Source organism: Diceros bicornis, chromosome 2, assembly GCF_020826845.1.
Source record: "Diceros bicornis minor isolate mBicDic1 chromosome 2, mDicBic1.mat.cur, whole genome shotgun sequence".
Classification (NCBI taxonomy): Eukaryota; Metazoa; Chordata; class Mammalia; order Perissodactyla; family Rhinocerotidae; genus Diceros; species Diceros bicornis.
Genome location: NC_080741.1, coordinates 40,607,418 through 40,630,157, shown reverse-complemented (window position 1 = coordinate 40,630,157; position 22,740 = coordinate 40,607,418). Strand labels below are relative to the sequence as shown.

General features: G+C 44.1%; 1 protein-coding gene across 1 annotated transcript in view; it reads right to left on the bottom strand.

The window, feature by feature from the left end:
• Positions 1–22,740, bottom strand: part of ITGA9 (integrin subunit alpha 9) — a 334,926-nt gene that overhangs the window by 102,410 nt on the left and 209,776 nt on the right. The window contains exon 18 of the mRNA XM_058555011.1: positions 22,537–22,687. Coding sequence (XP_058410994.1) covers positions 22,537–22,687 — 151 coding nt within the window. The remainder of the gene's footprint in view (positions 1–22,536; positions 22,688–22,740) is intronic.

The following is a 22,740-nucleotide window of genomic DNA, read 5'->3' as shown; positions in this document are numbered from 1 at the left end:
ACCTCCCACAGTGCCTCAAGGAAACCTTCCACGGCACCCAAATGTGTTCCACTTACCACAGTTGCAATCAAGTTCATGAAGAGTTCTTCAGGTATCTATTTCCCCGATGGACTGTAAGCAGACTGAGGGCAGGGCCTATGTCTGTTTGCTCATGTATCTCCTCGGCCTAATACATGTTAAACACACAATTCATATTTGCTGAATGAATGAATGGCATTGTGATCCTACTCATGGTCAAGCCAGCCACCATTTATGCCATTTTAAGCATCCACTTTCCCATTTGTAAGTCTGGTACTCATGTAGGAGGAGAATTATTTCCCTCAGACCTTTAGAATATAGGTTAATGGTTATCTCCCAAGGCCCAGTTCTAAATCATACAAATAAGGGGCTCTATGTTATTGATTCAGTCTCTTGTTGGTAGAACTTGTCTTTGACTTATTTAGAGTAAAACAAAACAAAAATAAGGGTTTTTATCCCATGAAAATCACAGCTGTCTCTACAGCCCAGCATCACTCCATTGTACACTGTATACCAGGAAATTAGAACATGTCACAGGATTCCAGTTGTTACATGACATAATCAATAATTCAACAACCTACCAATTTCCTTGGTGTCTACAAGAGCTTCAGACCCATTGTGCCAATAACACAAAGCCACCAGTGTCACCTCTTCCAATTGTCTGATGCTCAACAGGTAAACGTAAAAACAGGAAGGACTGTGCCATTTCCACCTTCCTAACCCCATTTAAGGACAAAGCTTTCATATGTGATCTTCCTTTTGAGTTCACTTGGGGACAAATTAATTTCAGAGAGGAAAGACCAAGGGTGAGGCTGCTGCCAGCTTTCCAGGATCCAGCGTGCAGACACGCAGGCACCACAGGAAAGCTTACTCCAGGAGGAACTGGTTGGGAGCTGGGTTTGTGTGCCAATATCCATGGGATACTGAAGAGAGCCTTATTCAGACAAATTGCAGCTGTCTCTGAAAACTCATCACTGCTGCCTTGCCCATTACCTCCTGCACAAAAAACTGGTGGTGATGTAATGAGAAAGATCTAATTCATGAAGCACCTGGCGCTCCAAAGGGCAATAGCCACAAAGCCACGTGGGCAGCCAGCACACTGCATCAGACATGTAAATAAGCCTCTTTATGCAAAGAAGATGCATTAGAGCACAATGCAGTCAGCCTGTCTGCGCCTGAATCCTGCTACGCCACTTACTAGCTGTGGTTCTTCCTTGCTAAGCCTCGGTTTTCTCATCAGGAAAACTGAGATCATAATTGGACATACCTCACTGGGTTGTTGTGAGGGTTAAATGCATTAATAAAAGTTAAGTCCTGAGCATAGTGCCTGGCACATAAATTAGCACTCCAATCAAGGTGAGCTCCTGCTGCCTGCTGCTGGGACCATGCCATGTACATTTCCACAGTACAGAGAAAGAATGGAAGCTTCCAGCTTATTTTTGTAAACACTAACAAAAGCCTGACACCAACCTGACAAAGACCACACAAGAAAGAAAACTACAGACAAATTTTGTTTACGAAAATAGGTACAACAATACTAAATAAAATACTAGCAAATGGAATCTAGCAACATATTAAAAGAATGATACACAATGACCAAGTAGAGGCTGGAGCTTTTAAATATAATCAATCTTATTAAAAGGTCAAAATGGAGAGGCAATATGAATAGCTTAATACGTCAATATTTTAAGAATTAATAGCTAATGACAAAAGTTGTAATTCTGGCGACTCGAACTGGTCAAAAACTTTAGACTTAACGGAATTGGACTGGGCCTCATTCAGAACAAATAATCACTCAGAACAAATACCTAAAAAGTAGATTTATATTAGCTTATGTTACAAAGATAAGATACCCCAAACAGAGGCATCTGAGGGAAAAGATTGTGGTCATACACACAAAAAATCAAAACATATCTGATTGGTAAGATCAGTAACTTGGGCAGTTTCTGCTGTAATAAACAAAGCCTACTTATAAAAAAGGGGACCAATCTGTTTTGGGTCTGTGCACCCAGAAGCAGACCCTAAGATGAGGATTCATGATCAAAATACGCATTAAAAATGTGATCCCAGGGAGACTAGTGAGGGAGCGGGGGAAGCAGAAGGGGAGTCGGCGAGCAAATCAGAGCAGCATGTGAGCTCAGGCCAAGTCCCACAGAGCGTGGCCTCACCTGATCCCACAGGGTCGCTCTGGAGTGTGTCACACCTCACAGCTGCCCTGACTTGAGGTGCTCGGCTTTCATACATCTGCACCAGTCACTGGTCAAGGGCTGCCCAGGTTGGGGTGCTTGGGGCTCTTCACCACTCCAGATAAAGCAGCTCCAGTAGCCTGGGCTCAGTTTCCAAAAAAAGAGTCACAGGTGCTGGGTGTTAAAAGAAAAGCAAACCAAAGTGGGGTGTGTATGCAGGTGGAGGGGCAAAAACAGCAGGAAGGCATTGGTGGGGATCATGGTGGAACAATATTGTTGGCTACATCGGCCAACAGGATAATGGACTAGAGCAGAATCCTCATGTCCTGGGACCAAACCTCCCACCAGCAACCCTGGTCCATGCCTTAGGCTTGAGCAAGTGGCCCTAACTCTTCTGGGAAAGTCAGGACAAGTGTAGCTCCAGGAAGAAATCAAAGCCAAAGTCAAAATTAGAACCAGACTGGAGAAAATGACAGAATTTAAATCTCTGATAGTAGCACTTGTGTAATTGGTTTTTAGTGTTAGCCTATTGATTGGTGAATCATGGGTTTGGTTTTTAAGGTATTGAAAGCATTGACGACAGTCTGAGATTTATGAAAAAACTCAATAGATTTAGCTCATATTCAAAACTAAATGAATCATATGAAATTGCCAACATTCAGTTATGTTTGACCTACAACAATATCAGTTTCATAGGGTTCAACCTAAACCTTTTAAATTCATGTTTTTAATTTACAAGTTATGCAAGTACTATGTGAATATTTGTAAAATGGTGGTTGTTTCAAAATAAATGAATGGGATATTAGATATAATACTAATAGAAGTGACCATTCCTTTTCATGCATAGAAGCTCTTCAGATTTGAAAGGATCTTACAAATAGACTGAAAATATATTTGACAAGATGTCAGCATCCATCCGTGTTAAGGCATTTCCTTAATATGATCAATAAAACATATAACTCGGGTCTACAACCACCATCATGCCCCATTAAAGTTGAGAATGAGAAGGATGTGCACTGTGCCCACCATTGTTCAACATTTCCTTGAAGTGAGAAGCAGAATATTACTCTAGAAGAAGAAGTGAGGTTTTAATACTAGAAAGGAGGGAGTAAAATCACTAGGTACATATGATATGATTTCTACCTAAAAAAAGGCCTATATTAATGAAACTGAAAAACTAAGATATAAATTCAGTACAGTTACTAGTTAAATTTACAGCAAATTTGAAAGCTTTTTTTACATACATGTAATAGCCAGCTATAAAATATAATGGAAAAGGACTCTATTTACAACAGCAAGTATCCAGGAATAAGAAGAACATGGAGAAAACGATGACACTCTTCTGAGGGATAGAAAGGAAGAGTAAACGGACAGAGAGAGCAGATTCTTGGACGAGAAACCTGGAAACTGAAAAATGTATCTGTTCTTCCAAAATTAAACCACATGTTTAAAATAATTCCAATCATGCTGCAATGGAATTTTTCTGAACTTAAAAGAATGGTTTATTTGAAAGAATAAGCATGTGACCTTAGGCAGAAAAAGTTGAGTACTAAAGGAGAAATATCTCAATATTAAACTATAATATAAAACTTTAGCAATTAAGTTGCATGGTATGACCCTGAGGGAGACAGATCAGGAGACAGAACAGAGAAATCCAGAAACGAATCCAAATTTAAATGGGAATTCAAAATACGAAGAAGATGGTAACTTCAAGTCAGTGGGGGTGCAGGGTAGGTAATGGAGGGTTAACAAATCTTTTGGAGACACCTGTCTATTTGAAAAAAATAAAGTTGGATCTCTACATTTTTCTCCTTACTCCAAAGCAAATTCCACCAAAGATGGATTGAAAATTTAAATGTAAAAAATGAAACTATGAAGTACTGAATCATATTTGGGTAGACATCTGGAGATGAGGAGGCATTTCTAAGCCAACACCAAAGTCAGAAACTATGCATAAAGGAAATGATGGATGAATTTGACTATACTTCTGTTGGCCAAATTGTCACCAAGTTAAAAGACAAAGGACAAATTGGAGACAAATGCCAAAGGCAAAGAATTACTATTTCTGGTATAATATGAATAAGATACTCCACATGTCCTTCATATAATATATATTCAAATACATAAATAAGTGAATAAAAAATGCAACAAACTTGGGACAAACATATGCCAACAAATTCTAATGGTCATCACTGGGCTGTATGGTCACAGCAGGTCTTTCTGCCAAGCAGAAGTGACACATCTCCCAGGGAGGGCAGCAACAGAATCTTCTCTTATCCCCACACCTAGAACCTGGGAGGTGAGGCTCTGCTGTGTGCTCCCCAGAGGCAGGGCCAACATCTGATCCATCTTTGGGTCCCTGGGCCTCCTGCAACATGACCTAGGAGCTCAGTGGATGTCTATGGAATTCTCGCGTTTCTGTTCAGAGGAGGGGTGGGCTGCAGTCAGAAAGGCTGAGATTTCATGATGGAGAATGCTTGACCAAGGAGGCACCCTGAGATGACACACTTCCCAACTGTGACTTTCAGGAAAGTGGCATCCTCAGAAGAAGCATTAGCCACTCCTCTCCTACAGCTGACCACATTGTGAGGGCTCCTGCAGCAGCTCCCACCCTCCCAAATGGAGCCCCATCTCTCTTGCCAGGATGGTTCTCTCTGCTCAACGCCTGACACCAGTAGCCCCAGTTTTCTTCCTTCCCTCTCTGGTAAAGCTTTAGAGAATTGTATCATGTCTGTTGAAGTGAGTCAGTGCAAACAGAACAGAGCTATCTATTCAAAGGCCGTGGGCTCTGCAAGGTCCTTCTTTAATTTTCCCAGAGGAAAACCGAAACCTCGGTGAAGACCTCTCAACGCAGCGCTCTAACCACCTTGCCACCGCAGGAACCTATTAGGAGCTGTCACTGTCTCACCCAGATACTCCTCAGGCGAAGGCAAACCTTTGATAGAAGCGTATGCATAGTGGACGAAACACAGGGTTGGCCTCCAGACAGACTGGGCTCAAATCCCATCTCAAACCCAAATCTCAAATTCCAGATGCTATTTCCTAGCTGCATCATCCTGGAGCTGCCTGATCCTTCTGGAGCCTCAGTTTCCTCATTTTTCAAGTAGGTTGTTGAGAGTGGACAGCGGGTGACTATAATTACTATTATTATCCCCCCGTTTCACAGGTAGGTCTGCAATCTCACAACATAAACTCTGTGAGCCAGCTCACGCATGCTGGCAGTCTTTGCTAACAACAGGCCCCTCAAGCACCAAATGACTCACCTTTCCCCTGCCAAAAACCTGGGTCCTGAGCCAGACCTCTGGAGGACCATGTGCACGTGAGGCCACATTACCTGTTCCACAGAGCCTGGGAGCTCCCTGAAGGCAGAGGCGGCCTCGTTGTGTCCCCTAACTTGAGGCCAAAGCTTCCAGATGGCCTGGGTGGTTTGAGGCCTGTATTTATTCTAATCTTAAATCCTACAGCCTGCTGACCGCTGTGCCATATCCTTCATTCCATCTTAGTGAGGACCAGAAAGAAGTGAGTGAAAAAGAAAGAAATGTGGCCAGTGACTGATGAGTCAGAGGCCAGTCTTGCCTGTGAGGTTTTTTGGGGGGTCATAGCAGACCCTGTTGGTCCACATCCCTGACCCCATCTCTCCAGCTGCAGCATCTGCATTTTTTCAACTGAGGACTTTCTCCATGACAAAGCGCTCTGGACCCTATGCAAAGCAAGCCAGAAGTGCCAGGATATTAATGCCCTGGGAGCAGCCCTCAACCAATGACTGATGGGAGGTGGTGGATAAAGACCCCAGCCCCTTCACCCCTTGGGTAGGATAACCCTGAGGTGCTTGCTCTATGGACCCAGAGTTCCCCAGTGGGAGTAGACCCAGTTGCCCACAGTAATACCTGGCTTGATAACCCATCCTTTTTCAGCTGCCTACTTTTCTCCCTCTCACTTCCCCATTCCTCTACCTTCACCTCCCAAACTAGCTGTATTTGAATTCCTGTCTAAGGGTTTATTTCTAACCTAACCAAGACATGGGTGTTACTTTTGGTTCTGCTAAAGAACCCACAGTGTAGATGATCTTCAAGCCTGTGGGATTGTAGCTCACACTCCCAGCCCCACCAAGGGCCTGCAAATGCAGGGTCCCTGCAGGAACTCATGTGGACCAAGGACTGCTCTAGCAGAAAAGAGCTTCTGGCTTCAAATGAGGAAGGAGTGCAGGGAAACTTGCAGGCATGGCCTTGGTCCATCACTTGTCACCCCTAAAAGACAGACACAAAGCTGCCTCTCAGTGATGAGTTTTAGCACGAAAGGACTGAACTCACTCGTCAGGTCAGGCCTGATCCTACACAGCAAGACTCTATCACCAGGTGGGGGTAGCATTTCTCCATTTCTCTTATTCTTCGTTGTTTCCCTTTCTAGCGAGACGAGAAACTAGCATACCTCTCCAAACTATTGCATTGTTTAAAAAGAGCATTTAGCACTTAAAAACTACTAGTGCAATATAAAACTTAATGAGAACTGACACAGTAACCATAAAGTACATAGAAAGACAGAAATATCCTTCCACCATCCATTCATTTGTTCACTCAACAATATTGAGATCCAACTACATCCAAGGCACTGCTGTAGGTGTTAGGAATGAATTAGTGAATAAAAAGTCATTCCATACTATATAGAGCTTGTAGTGTAGTGGGAGGACCAAGACAATCAGCAACAAACAAATAATACATCAGAGGATAATAAGATCTATGAAGAGAATCAGGGTAAAGGGATGAGATGGGGGTATTTGGAACAGTAGGGTACTTCTAATCAGGTTACATGTAAGCTGAGACAGGAAGGAATTGAGGGAGTGGGCCATATGCATATCTGATGGAAGAGCCAGCGCAAAGGCCCTGAGGCAGGTACAAGCTTGGTATATTGCAAGGGACGGCAAGGAGGCCACTGTGGCTACAGTGGGGAGGGCAAGGGGGAGAGTGGTAGGAGACGTTAGGTAGCCTAATTAGGTACTATAAAGAATGAAACTTTACAATGAGATAGGAAGCCGTTGGAGGGTTCTGAGCAAAGGAGTGTAAAGAGGCAAGGGTGGAAGCAGGGAAACCAATTACAAAGTAAGCCACTGCAGTCAACAGTCAGGCAAAAGAAGAAGGTGATTGGGCCAGGCTGGAAGCAGTGGTGATGGTGAAAAGTGGCTGCATTATGGATACACTCCGCAGGTTCAGCCAACAGGCTGTTTGTGGAACAGATGTGGGCTGTGGGAGGAAGAGGGGAGCCAAGAAGAATGGAGTTGCTGTTTCCTGCAAACGGAACAGGTTTAGGAGATTAGGATCTCATTTTGGACATCCTTCTGTAGTGTTGGAAATGTGGGTGGTGGCTAGATGGGTACAGACACATGTAAACATTATTGATCTGTACACTTAGGATGTGTGCATTTTACATCATGTAAATTATATCTCAAGAAAAAAATGCTATTCAAGACTAAAACCAAAAAAATGAAGCAATTAGCTCTGCTAATAGTGGCTGATGGGTCCAGAAAGAAGAGGACTGAGAAATGACCGCTGGATTTAGCAGGTGGAGGTTACACTTGCGTACACATTACCTACATACAGCTCCTCTCCAGCACAGGCCACTCGCTGGCTCAGGGCACCTTTTCTCCTTTTATTTAGCTGTGCACACATTCCCTTTATCTCAATCTCAGCACACGGCAGCTGGGCTCGTGGCTCTGAGTGACTTTCTCACCTCTAGGAAGGGACCCCCGTGACCACTCTAAGCCATCCTGCGACTCTCCTTTGGAGCCCTCAAGACCCCTCCCTGGTTTTGAATTTCCCTCTGTTCTCCAGCGTAGGTACCAGTTAGCCTCCTTTCCTTTACGGAAGAGCTTACCTCATTGCTTCCTGCACAGTGAGCCCCTAAATGGCTGCCATTTTAAAATCTTATGCCAGGGAGAAGCAGCGTTACCTCTAGCCACGGAGGCAGAGACTGATTTCCCATCAGCCAACCAGATTCTCAGCAAAGCATCTGAGAGATTTCCTGATGGATGAAATGATGAAAGCTGGGCCAGAAGGCGACATTAGCACCAGCTCAGCCACTTACTAGTTGTGTGACCTCAGTCTCATTAACCTGTATGAGTCCTGAGCATAAAATGATTGTGTTCCCTTAACCTTGAGAGTCTCCATTCCCTCATCTACACACTGCGATTAAAAGTATCATCTCACAGGGCTGTGGTGAGGATTCAATGAGATAAAGCTCCCAGCACAGTGCTTGAAAGATGCTCCATTAATGCCTACGTCTGCCTTCCCATTCACTCAATAAGTGGCTCCATGTCTGCCTAGAGGGCATCACATCTAGAGCACCACCAGCCCCCTTGCTCCATTTAGGAGCATTTAGGGTCCTCATCAGTGTCTTGGTAAGTTACCAAGTTAGATGACCTAAAGTCAGGAGCTATGGCCTTCCTCAAATTTTGCTGTGCATACAAACACCCAAGGATCTTGTTAAAACGCAGATCCTGATTCAGCAGGTCTGAGGTGGTCAGGTCTGAGATTCTGCATTTCTAACAAGCTCCTAGGTGATGCCATGCTGCTGGTCCTTGGCCATATTTTGAGTAGCAAGGCTATAAATGACACAGCTAAGTTTCCAAATAGCACAAAGAGACTAGAAGAAAAAATAGAGTAAATGCATCACAAATAAATCGTGCTGTGGCTGCCACGTTAACAGAAATATCATATTTATACCTAGGGTAATAATAATTCTATGCCGTGCTCACTGGAGAGGAGGTCAGGCCTGAGATTCATATTTTAAGAAGATGCCAAACTACACACAGCACAGAAATAGATAAATAGAACAGTGAAAAAAGGACTGGAAATATATATACACCAAACAGGAGGACAGGGGTACTGGACCTTGGCCTTTTTTTTTAAATCTTTTATTTATTTATTTGTGAGGAAGATCAGCCCTGAGCTAACATCCATGCTAATCCTCCTCTTTTTGCTGAGGAAGACTGGCTCTGAGCTAACATCTATTGCCGTTCCTCCTCCTTCCCCCGCCCCAAAGCCCCAGTAGACAGTTATATGTCATAGTTGCACATCTTTCTAGTTGCTGTATGTGGGACGCGGCCTCAGCATGTCTGGAGAAGTGATGCGCCGGTGTGCACCCAGGATCTGAACCCGGGCCGCCAGTAGCGGAGCGCGTGTACTTAACCGCTAAGCCACGGGGCCGGCCCTGGACCTTGGCCTTTTTTGCACAAATTGGCCTAGATATAGAGCTGTGGCACCTCTGTTGGAGGCCCCAAATCCAAATATATTGACATTATCATCGGAATGGCTTCATCTTGTGAAAATAAGAAATGCATGTGTCAACGAAGACAGATAAAGTAGACAGATAAAGATCATCTTATACTTCATCAGGGTCTGACATCTACTGAAGGAGCAGACTCGTTGGACACTGCTTGATAAGACAGACCTGGGTCACATCACCTACTGGTTCACACCAGGTACTCTGCTACACCCAACTGTGGCCAAACCAGATCTCCCCAACAGGTATTCCTGAGGACAACATTTAAAAAATCCTAAATGCAGTAATGCAGAGCCTGAAAGAACTTTGGCAAAAGGAGAATAAGACAGTAATTGTGCTGGCCTCTTGCCTGTTTGTGATTCCCCCTTCTGCTATGTATCTCAGAGACACATACTTGCAAATGACCTCTCTCAGGTTTCTGCTGTGACTGACTCTGCTGATGCTTCCCAGTGGCCACTCTCCCCTTCCTCCCCACAAACAGAGCCTGTGTTTGGGGTGGCAATGTGCCCAGCTAAGAAAACTCATCTCCCAGCCTCCTTGCAACTAGGGGTGGCCCTTTGACATGGTTCTGGCCAATGAGACGTACATGGAAAATCATGAGTGAAGCTTCAGGAAAGCTCTTTAAAAGGGGGCAGCCTGTTATCTTTCTTCTTCTTACTGCCTGGATTGCAGCTGCAGCATTGGAAGTGGAAATCAAGAAGCAACATGTATGAAGAAAGGCTGGGTGGAAAGACAGAAGGAACTGGGTTCCTGATGGCATCATGCACTTGCTTCCCAGTCCTGGAACACCCACTTCTAGATTTATTATTACAAAAGGAAAATCAAAATCTCATTGGGATCAGCGGCTAAAAGTTGGCCTTTCTGTTACATGCAGCCAAACACATTTCTAACTGATTTTTAAAATCGGTTGCCTAATCCAATTACTTAGGAGAACAGGATAGGCTGGCTAGTTATATTCGGGTGCCTGGGTAAGAAAAATGCCAGTGGCCATCAGGGAGCAGGGGGGCTACTTGTAAGCTTCAAAGGGATGAAATGACAGCTCTGGCAAGCTGGATTGTAACGACCCATAGCTGTTCATTCACGTTCTCTGTTAAATTCCAAGGACATCTACATTTGCCGATTTCCTAACGCAAATGCTGGCAGAAACATCCTGTGTGCAACTGACACTGAGACTATCACACAAACACCTCGAGAGCTCAAAGATCTTTGTCAATATGCTTATAATATACCCTTCAGAACACAAAGAACACCAGTTGATATCAGGGAAATGCAAATTAAAACTACAATGAGATATCACCTCACGCCTGTCAGAATGGCTATAATTAACAAGACAGGAAACAATATGTGTTGGAGAGGATGTGGAGAGAAGGGAACTCTCATACACTGCTGGTGGGAGTGCAAACTGGTGCAGCCACTATGGAAAACAGTATGGAGATTCCTCAAAAAATCAAGGATAGAACTACCATATGATCCAGCTATTCCACTGTTGGGTATTTATCCAAAGAACTTGAAAACACCAATTTGTAAAGGTACATGCACCCCTGTGTTCATTGCAGCATTATTCACAATAGCCAAGACTTGGAAGCAACCTAAGTGCCCATCAAGGGACGAATGGATAAAGAAGATGTGGTATATATACACAATGGAATACTACTCAGCCATAAGAAACGATGAAATCCAGGCATTTGTGACAACATGGATGGACATTGAGGGTATAATGCAAAGTGAAATAAGTCAGAGGGAGAAGGCAAATACCATATGATTTCCTTCATTAAGTAGTAGATAATAACAACAATAAACAAACACATACGGACAGAGATTGGATTGGTGGTTACCAGAGGGGAATGGGGGAGGGAGGAGGGTGAAAGGGATAATTTGGTACATGTGTGTGGTGAGGGGTTGTAATTAGTATTTTGGTGGTGAACATGATGTAGTCCATGCAGAAATAGAAGTACAATGGTGTACACCTGAAATTTTTACAATGTTATAAACCAATAAAAAAAAAAAAAAGAACACCAGTTGACGGCAATGCTAATGTAGCAAACACTTTCAGTGTTCTACCCAGATCCCCTTCATGTGTCCACCCTCTGGCTTCAGCTTGCATTTGTTTCCATGAGCCAGCACCTGGGGGTCTTCTTTGGCAGCCTTCCCTCAGGTTACTGGAGCCACTGTGTCAGCACCTCACCCTCAGAGGGTGAAAAGTGCCTGGGACTTCTAGTCCTCTGTAAGTGGCCCTTAACCAATGACTGGTGCCTGTGGGAAAACAAAAGCCCAGCTTCCGGGCCTTGTGATGGGGCAATGCTGCAGTGGGACCCACACTTCAGAGCTCCCTGCAGGATCAGGCTGAGGTCACCCTCTGTGGGACTTTGCCTGAGATCACAGCCTGCCCTGTCTTGCTTCTCCCACTCCCTACATGTCACCCGGGGAGCACGTCTTTCATAAACCACTTGACATTAATCCTCATCTCAGGATCTGCTTCAGGGAAACCCAGCCTAAGACACTTATGTTCTTCTAGATTTTTTTCTTCTTGCTTGTTTGCCTAAGCTTGGCAGACCATTTTCATGGCTTTCGTTTTAAGAGGCATTTTGCTGCTTTATAAAAAAGATTTAAAATCCAAGACTCTCTTTTCCCCTTAAAAGAGGAAATTACTAAATTGCTGTTTTGCCGTTCATTAGAAAAAAAAATCTAGAGGTTGACACGTTTTCTAACCACCCCTCCAACAGATTTGCCCAAGTCCCGTAGCTCTGGGAAACGTCCTTTTTAATTGATCCTTGTCATGGCTACAGCTCTGTTGACATTTCTAAAGCAAAACGTAGCCTTCCTTCCAAACGCAGTGAATACACAAACGAAGCTTTTCATATATGTGAAAACTGAGCTCTGCTGTGGAACAGTGAGGTCACGTTGTGATTTGAAATGGACATCTGGGTTTCTCCACCACTTCCTCACTGCCGACTGCCACAGGAAGGGCCCAGACTTTCTCTCAGGCATAGTCTCACTCTGGGTTAGGATCTCTCCGACTGCAGGGCCAGAAAACACTAATGCAAGGGCCACAGGTAATCCAGGTGAAGAACTACAAACCTGGCCTCGGGGTACCTGCTCCCCACTACCCACTCTTATCCTCTCGGGAGGAAGGTCAGGGCCAGCAGAAACAACTCTGAAATGATGAAGGGCTCTAGGGAATGTGGGCTTTACCTTTGACAAGGGGGATGGGGAAGACCAATGTAGCAAGAGAAAGAGGCTGCTGCTCTGTTAGAGCCTCGAATGGGCTTGGAGCCAGGTGAGGTTTTTCTGCCTGGCATTATGCAGGAAGTTCAAGGTAAAGTCACCAGGGGGCTTGGAGCAGTGGATTAAAAACAGGAAAGGGGCGGAAAAGACTTATTATTTTCTGAGTATTGATATCCAGCCTCAGGGCTCTCTTACAAGGGCAAGCAGCAAGTTCATTCATCATCTTAATGGCCCGGCCAAGATGACTATAAACATCTAAGGATTGCATTTTACTCGGGGCTACTATCAACTTGACAAGAGACACTGGAGAAAGCAGAACACAATGAAAATCAGTTCCTGCCACGAATGAGAGGGGCAGCAGAGGGAACGAAGGCTGTTTGAAATCTGCTTACACACTAAAGGACAAGGTGCAGGCACTTCTGCCTACAAACCCTTCTGATGCACAATGCTCCACTTCCCAGCTCCACTTAATACATTTGGCTTCGTTCACGTACAGATGCAGATGCAGCTCCTGTGTGGAACCTTCTGTCTGAGAACAGGCCAGGGCACTGCCACAAATATAAAGGTATACAAACACCTAGACGTCTAACCTTTCCCACTCTATCCGGCTTAGAAAGGGGATCAGTTTTATCGCCTGGCGCCATCTTGAGCGGTTTGCCTTGAAAGTGAGAAGAGAGAAACTCCTGAGAGAAGGGGACTGCCCTTTCCGTGGTAAAGGTAGATAGAAACTGGAAGAATCACTTTACAAGAAAAACAAACTTACAAACCCTCTATGCCTCTTGTCATAAAGAATAAGCCATTGAAAGCCGCAAAAGCTGACCTGAGGCTTTTCTACCCCCCAAAGCCAACTTGGAGGCTGAGTGTAATTTGGAACTCAAAGCACTCACTCCTCAGCAAGAGCAAAACTGAGCTTTCTTTCCAGCAACTTCTAACATCGTCACATTTCCCACTTTAGGCCCTGTCACGGGAGGGAAATAAAAGGACATGGGGCTCATCCCTCCATCTCAGTCTCTCAAGGAGATTAGAAGGTGATGTAACAACTCTGCAGTTGAATTCAGTGACTTACAATCAATGAACGCAGAGCAATCACTACATTTCTTATGAACTGGGAAGTGCTCTGAAAGCTATAAAATGCATTGTAAGTGGGGGTGGAGGGTGTCCTATGTTCCCCCCACCTCGTTGGATTCATGATCATCCCTCTTCCTCACTTGCCTCTTTCCTCCAGCTGTCCCAAGACAGAATCTCACCTTCTGACATCCCTGGCCTGTTTGCTCTTTTTCTTGGCTCTTCCTCCAGGATGTCACCAGCCTCTGTCCTTCCTGTTTCCTCAGTCCAAACACAGATGGCCCATCATTGCCTACCTGATAAAAAATCTGAATTCCTGGGGCCAGCCCGGTGGCGTAGTGGTTAATTTCCCGTGCTCCACTTCAGTGGCCCGGGGTTTGCAGGTTCGGATCCCCCGGGCATGAACCTACACAGTGCTCATCAAGCCATGCTGTGGCAGCATCCCACATACAAAATAGAGGAAAACTGGCACAGAGGTTAGCTTAGGGACAATCTTCCTCAAGCAAAAACAGGAAGAGTGGCAACAGATGTTAGCTCAGGGCCAATCTTCCTCACACACACAAACACACACAAAATCTGAATTCCTCTACCAGGCTTCACAGGACCTGCCATACTCCTGCAGACCTTTGGGCCAGTCATCTCCCTATCTGATCTTCAAGATTCAGGACCTGGCCCTGCCATTGTTTTTGGAGTACATCAGTCTCTTCATTCTCTAAACTCTGATTTTACTTACTGCATGCATCACATATTTGAACAATTATAAACCTTGGATTTCAAAAAGTCAATATCCCCAAACCAAAAATTCCAATATTTAAGCAAATAGTAAGTAAATGGAAAAAAAAATCAACATGCATTATTAAAAGCAGACAGGAGCCACAAAAGATAATACAAACATTTATTTAACTGACATATTTACCAAGTTTTACATTACTTTTCATATAATTTTATTTTTTTAAATAAAGGCAATTCACTAAATATAAAAACATGTTCAGTTTAACACTATCTCTATTTCTCGACAGTATGAAGCCACACGTGCATGCACACACGCGCATGCAATCCCTTAGGACCATTAGTCTTGATTTTTAGTTTAAAAGGAAGAGTCAACACTCTCTGACTTATATGTCTTATGTCTTATAGTCTTGCTTTTTTTCCTCCTCCCCCTCAGCATTTAATCTTGGTCTGAAGTAGGTGATCAATATATATCTTCTGAGTAAATCACTGAACTATAAAGTACGTGCTTGTGTGTGGTGGGGAGACGGGGGCTACCATGGTAGGTATGCATCACGTACAAGGAGTTGGTGTCAGCCTCATTTAATCCTCAGCACATCTCATTTTATAGAGAAAGAAACTGAGGCACAGAGAGAAGACCCTTGGCCCAAGGTCATACTGATTGCAAGAAAGAGAGCTGGAGTTTTGCCTCTGCGTCTAGTGGGAGCCAGAGCCATGCTTTCCCTCTTCGTCACCTTCGCTGCTTGTTATTTTACTTCTAAGAACTTCTAAAATACAAATTCTAGCTTAGCTGCTTCTTGCAATCACTGCAAAGTACAAATATTCCATCCTGCAAAAAGTTTTCAAAACATCATTAGCTTTAAAGATTCCATGAACACTACATTTGGGTTGATCCTCTCCAATCCCCTAAACACACACTCATGGTTGAAGTTCCCAAACTCCAATCTCTGGCTGGCTTATCTGCTGCCCAGGGATGGACATGAAACACAATCAAGGCCACAGACAGATTAGGTTCTATCAGAAATCCAGATCCATGGGACAAACAGGCAGGCAAGAGAATGAGACTAGAACATACGGAAAACAGCTAAGCTGGAGGTCACAAACTGGTGGCCTAAGACGGGATACAGTCGCTGGACATGTTTTGTTTGGCTCATACAATGTTCACAGAACATTTTAATTAGCTGCCAAAGTCATGAGATTTCACATAAAAATGTGGATTTCTGGCTTTTATTGAAAAATGGGAAGTCTGGCAGCACTGGCCCTCACTTCCACCTGGCAACCATTGACTGCTGCTGAGAGTTGCTGCCCTCTGTGGATGAGGCTGGAATCCTCCATTTTTCCATAGTCTCCACCAGTTCCTACTGTCCCACACCTGGCCCCCTTCTCCCCTTAACAACACCTGCCTTGTCCCACCCCTGTAGACTGTCAGGTGTGCGCCACTAGTTCTCGCATTAGAACTCCAGGGAAGTTCTTTTAGTCCAATTTACAACTTCTAGAAGCCTAGAAAGGGAGGTGCTCAGGTTGGAGATGGTTCCAACCCTTTAGGCATTTCTTGAAGACGCTGGTGAGCCTCATTCAGATCCCTTGCACGTTTCAGGGTGCTCCAGCCCACTTCCAACTGCCAGTGTCTGCATCTCTGTGCCTGAGGGCATTGTTCCAGAACAGTGTAGGTTGATCTGGCCATGCACATTATAGGACAGAAGTATTGGGGAATGAACACCCCTAGAAAACCTCGACCATTGACTCTTTGGGAGCGGGTGTAAATCCCCCAGCTCCCTCACCCCTGAGGTTTGCATTTTGCACTGTTTCCCAGAGTTGCCTGTGGGATTAAGCCCTACTGGCTTAATTACCCACTGTGGTAGCTGCCTCTTCATTAGCCTGTATCACTTCTCCACCTCCCTACCAGTGTTTCCTGCAGCTCCCAAATAAACTAATTGCCCTCAATTCCTTGCTTTAAGGTCAGCATCTGGGAGACCCAAACCAAGACAGCACTGATACTGTGGAGAAGAGACTGGGTCAGGGAGCCTGTCCTCATTCTCCCTTCTCTCCCAGCATGGCCTCCTCTGTAACTCCACAGCAACATGCTTCGTCCCCTTTGTACCCAAAGGTCAGCTGAGAGCTCTTATGTACCTGGCTTGAGGCTTTCGCTGTCCATGTCTGTCTCCACGTGTGCCATAACAGTCAATACCTTAGAGATGTACTCATGAACCCAGCCCCTTCTTTGACTTTCTCTCTCTCGGTCACATCAAGGCATTCATGAGTGCAGGAGTCCTAACTGACAAGCAACTTCAGCGTAGAAGAGCAGATATCAGTATTCCTAGAATGTCCTGAGGTCACCTAGCACTAGGAATGTTACTGACCCTTTGTCCCACCCCACATGGGCAGCCTCTTTCCATCTTGCTGGATCTCTCTTGTTCCCCCTCCTTTGCTCTCCTCTGCCTTCTCACCCCTGCTCCAGCCTAGCTCTCTCCTTCACGACCCAAATAAATTGACCCGTCCCAACTACCCACCCTTGCTCTGCCATGTTGGCACCAGCTGACACCAACTCTTCAAAGGCCCATCTATCTACCCTAAGCACTTATCTAGGGATTTTGTCCAACCTGAGACTAGCTATTACAACACTGACTTGCTTCACCTTGTCATATCTGTGCTTCAAAGCAACTTTTCAGCACCTCTGTAGAGCAGTTGGCATCTTGTGCTTTAATTGCTTGTTGATGTGTCTTTCACCTCATTAGGCTGTGAGATCCCTGGGAGCAGGGACCAGATCTTACTCATCTCTTGTCTCCTAGAGGCTGGTACAGTCCCTGGCACTTAGCAGGTACTTAATAACTGCTGCCCAAACAAATCCATTCCCACTCCACAGAGGCAAGAAGGGCCAAAGCTCTTTGTGCCAAGTGGTATCACAGCAAGAAATCAAAACTTGACTTTATCTTGACTCCAGGGCCACATGGCTGTACAACTCCAGGGGCCACCATTCACATTAAATTCTATGGAGTTGTGCTCTGGGGGTGTCACTTACACAGAAACCAATATGAACGTGACCCTGGGAGTTGTGTGTGCACTTTGGTACTCCAAAGTGCATTTTCTCCATTCTTCCTTATTCTCTCTTAACAGTATGCCCCTCCCCCAACCCCAAGAGATCCCTCTTACTGCTCAACAGGAGACCATTACATGGCCACTATATGCGGCACTCCAACCAGCCTGCACACGCCAGCCAGCCAACCAGCCGGGCAGCCACCAACACATTAAGTCCTATTTTATAGAGTGTTTTCAAGTTAACTTTATTTGGGTAAGAGAAAGTCAGCAGATGGTCGCCCATGTGCATCCCACATCTTTATAAGCAGCCTTCTCTTAAATGAAAGAACCAGCATAAACCTATGAAAGCAGCATTGCATTACAGAGGATAGAAAAACCCATCTCAGGGGATATTTTTTGTTCAGTCTCAGAAACTTATATATCACTAATTGTGTGATGACAGAGAGGACTGGAGACCTTGGAGGCCTGGGCTCTGAGTTGCTTTGTGACTTTGGACAAGATGGACAGCCAGCCAGCCAGCCATCCACCCATCCGTCCGTTTGTCCGTCCATCCATCCATCCATCTACATCAACTGTGCAGCCAAGTGAGGCACCTGCATAGGCGACACCTGAGCTGAGATTTGAGGACAGAGCAGTTCATTAAGCAAAAATGAGGGGGGGAGGGTTCCTGGGTAAAGGCAGTTTCAGCAATCAATTATGAGTGGACTCAAGCGTGTATGTGGGGAGTCATGAACAATGAGGCTATGGAAGAAGGGAGACAGAAGGACCAAGCTCAGAGTGGCCTCTCGTGAACAGCTGAGGAGTCTGAACTCTATCCTGAAGAATGTGAAGCAAGAGGAGTGACAAGATCAAGTTTCTCCTCATTTTTTTATGGTATAACTGAGATTATAGGCTTATTTTTATTAATCTTTTAAATTATGTATTTACTGTGGCAATAATTATTTTTTATATTCGCCTACTATTTTAAATATTTGTAAAAATTGTTTTTGCTTCCTTCTATGTTTATTTGGCTTCAACACTTTTTATTCAACAACTTCTATATCCTTGAGTGCTTTATCTGTAAGAAACTATTTCTCAGGAAGCTTTCATGGTTATTGCAGCAGATGCTGCTGGCGCATTGTTCACATTCCTTAGAACCAACCAGAGAATCAGTCACCTGAAGCCAGTCCCCGTCAAGGCCAAAGGCTTCCCATATCTCTCTGCCTGAGTTGTTTCCTGGCGCCAGGGAGTGTGGCCCACAGCCAGGGAAGGCTGGAAGTGCCATAAACTTAATGCCCTTGGAGTGATTCTCCACGGATGAGTAATGGGAGTTGGTGAATAAATCCTCCCCAGCAGCCTCTTCACCCCTCAGGGGAATGATTCTGGGGTGCGTTCCACAGCCTCTGTCTCTCTGAGGAGCCACAGCAGGACAGAGCCCAAGTTGTCCAGAGCAGTAACCTGCTCAGCTGCGCACTTTCCTGTTTCATCCCTTCCCTGTCTAAACTCACCACTCCCACACACTACCTCCTGAGCTCACTCTCCAAATAGACTACCCGCACCTATGTCATTGTTTCAGGGTCTGCTTTTGGGGGAACCCAAACTAGGAGAGTTAATAGACTTCATGAACTCTCACTTATCTGAGGATATCTTTATTTTGCTTTCACCATGGAAGCAAGTTGGCTGGGTATAGAATTCTTAATTCATAATGAAACAAATTCTAATTTTTTATATTAATGTTACAGAAAAGTCTATAGAAAACTGGTTTCTTTGTTTTCTGTTAAGTATTAGTAGTATCATTTTTATATCCTTAAAATTAAAAGTTTCATGAAGCTGTAAGTAGACATTAAACTGTTCTTAATATTTTTGCCTGGTATTTACAGTACCCAGTCAAGGAAATGGAGATGTTTTTTTTGCTGTCTACTCATGTTGTCTATTCCAATAATTCTGGAACCATTTCTCTTTGCTAATTCTCCAGTCCCCACCTTCCATAGCTACAGTTTTCACTGCCAATCTTTTTCATTGCTTTGTTCTTTTTCTCTGAATTCTCAGAGACCTCAAATATACCCTCCACAACAATGAATCAATTTTCCATACTGCTAGTTCTGCTCTTTCCTGATTATAACATGTATTTTAATTCTGCCACTGCTTTCTTGGTTTCATTATAATATTTCTTTATCCCATCTACAACGTTTATTTTTGCTTGCCTCTCAGTCCATTCCATTTTCATTCCAGTCTCTTGTATCTGATCTTTTGCTGTGCTCATTTTTTCTTAAATTTCATCAAGAACAAAAGTGGATGCTCTATAAAATTTACTTTTTGTTTTATATTAATAATATTTTTAAAAGGTGTGTTTTCCCTCTGTATCTTGAATTATACTTTTCTTAGTTTATGTGTTAGAATATTTCCGTAGGGCCCATGTTGGTTCTGTCAGGTCTAAGCAGGGTGGGTGGGCACTCTTGGTTTCCCCTCACTACCCACCTGTTAGGATCTTGCCCTGGGCTGGGTGATGCCATTTATATCTCCAGTTGGTCAACCTTGCAGTTGTGGATATAGTCATGGGAGGAGAATTTTTGTTTCTTTACCATTTCTTCTTCTGCCACTCTGAGGGTCATCTGGCCCATCTGCTTTTCTAGTTGGTCTTGCCTCCAGAGCAGCTTTGTGATGTCTCTGTGTGGCCTGCCACCTTTCTCACATTAATGCTCACATCCCAAAGAGCCTCTGATACCTTGCCCACTCTCTGCCAAATTGAAACCTAGGGTTCCCTGTACCAAAGGTTTTAAAGGTTGCTGGGATTCAATGGCAAAGAGACAAAAATGATGTGCTCTCATTTTCCCCATGGTCAGCTAAATGCCTTGTCCTTGACTGACTAAACTCCCTTCATCTAGAATGTCTAGTAGCTACTCACCACTCTCCAATGGTCAGTGGTGATACAGGGGTGACAATGATGCTCCCCTGCCACTTCAAAGGGGGACAATTCTGCTAAGTGATTTATGCTTTAGGGCATCCCCCCACCTCTTCCCACCCTGTAAGTCAAACCAAGGCTAGATTTTATGACAGCACATCGTTATTCAGCCCTTTCCCTGCCCCATCCTGCTTCCCCCACTTCTCTTCTCCCAAGAACATTCTTCCAATAAATCAGATGCACCCAGATCACATGCAGTAAGGAAGGAATGGGAAAATGTATGTAAACCATCTGGTATATAGTAGCTGGTCAATAGATGCTACTTCCCTACCTCTAAATAGTTATAGGACTAAGGATATAATCATTTTCTCATGGTAGTCTCTGTAAAAGACATTCATCACAATATTATTTAAAAGAGAATAAAACTGGAAATAATCTAAATATCTAATAATAGGAATTTGTAGATAATCCATAGCATATCTTATGATAAAATCTGCAGTAAACAAGCTAAAAAGAAAAACATGGTGAAGGGGAGTAAAGTAAGATCCAGAAGGCTACTTGGTTTATAAAATACTACTACCAAGTCCTATGCACTGACATAGTGGGCTCAGCTCTGAACTTTGTAGCAGACAACAGAATCAACAAAACTTAGTCAGTTACAAGGATGACCGTGTCCATAGGTCAGAACAAGCCAAAACGCTTGTGAAAAGAACAGCTATTCCTAATTGTGAGACCAGAGAGAAATTTCTCCCATGGGTGCCGGGTGAGAGGGATCTGTGTAATGTAATGACCCCGTCACCAATCACATCTTCTCAGTTACCATAGAGACAAGTTTCATTTGTCTAGTCCCTGAGTAAACCCCTCTCCCCTCATCGACCCTCCTACCCACCCCCAGCAAAATGGCATCATGGCACATGAAATTCTGTAAAAGAGATTCTGTGCACAGCCAGAGATAATAACCCTATAGATATTTGGTTCTCTCTTGACTGGGCTTAAACTGGGGACAATTTTTAGGGTGTAGAAGTGGATGGAAAGCATGCCCTTCCCTCAGTCCTTCTTGATTGCTTTTGTGGCTTCCCCCAACCCTGGAGCTCCAAAAGCTATTAAGCAGCAGAGAGTTTGAGATGACCTCTCAGAAAGTTCTTGGAACACCATTCCAGATGGCTCTATATACTTCACTTGCCCCCTAAACTGGGTAAGGTTGACACAATCCTGTCAAAACTATTGAGCCTGGCAGGATATGTGCCTGAACAGAAGGCTGTCTAATAGCTCAAAGGGGCACCCAGTGCTCATCTGCGGGCAGGGCAAAGGTTTGGGTTCCATTTTAACACAGACATTAAGGCATTGCAGTTGAATGCCGTGAACACTTTGAAAAGCTGCAAAAGTTCCCATCGGAACAGCCGTCAAAATTAGAGCAACTACCAGGTAGAGTGAGGTCGGCTTGAGTCCACTCATTCCTCCTGTTGCCTGTGGAAGAGGCCTGTTATTCTTTCTTTCCACAAGTGGTTCATTGAGGGGGATTATGAGACAGGAGAGAATACCAGCTCCTCTTTCTTTTCTGAGTCATGCTATTTAAACTGCAATTTATTCAAATAAATTAATTCACTCAATTCATGGAAATAACTTAATTTCCTCAATTCACTAAAATATTTCAGAAATAAATAAATATGCCAAAGTACAGGCTGATGAACATGACCGTCTAATGGAAAAGATCAAGTGCACTACTGGTGATAGTAAGCATGATAAGCAATGATCTGTTCTCATTTCTTATCTTATTTTCACAACTACTACTGAGCTAAAAATGGAATTCTCTAGAACATACGTGTGCTGGAGATGGTACTGTACCATCTTGGAGAAGGCGCCAGACATAAAACTGTTCAGAGAGGGTTTCACGAGAGAGAAGGGATGGGAGACAACATAAGGTATGGATACTGCTCTGACACTCTGTAGGGATTTATGGGTTCTTTGTTGGCTGTACCAACACACTTTCTAAATCCAAGAGGAAAAAATTCTAATAATTCCAAATGATACTCCATATAAAGGAAGAGTCTTTGCAGAATCACCGCATATTCCAAGCTATGATGAAAGTCAGCCAATGCACTAGATGGGCACCCTTCTTACCTTCTGCCACATGTTGATGAAGAAGAGCTCCCGGGAAACATTGAAGGACACATTGGCATCATAGGCATCATCCCCGAGGTTGGAGATGGAGATGTTTAGGGAGATATTCTTCACAGCCCCCAAAGCTAGATATGGGGTTTTCTCATCAATGCTGCAATGAAAAATAAACAGCAATTAGTGCCCTGAAGCTTTCACTAATAAAAC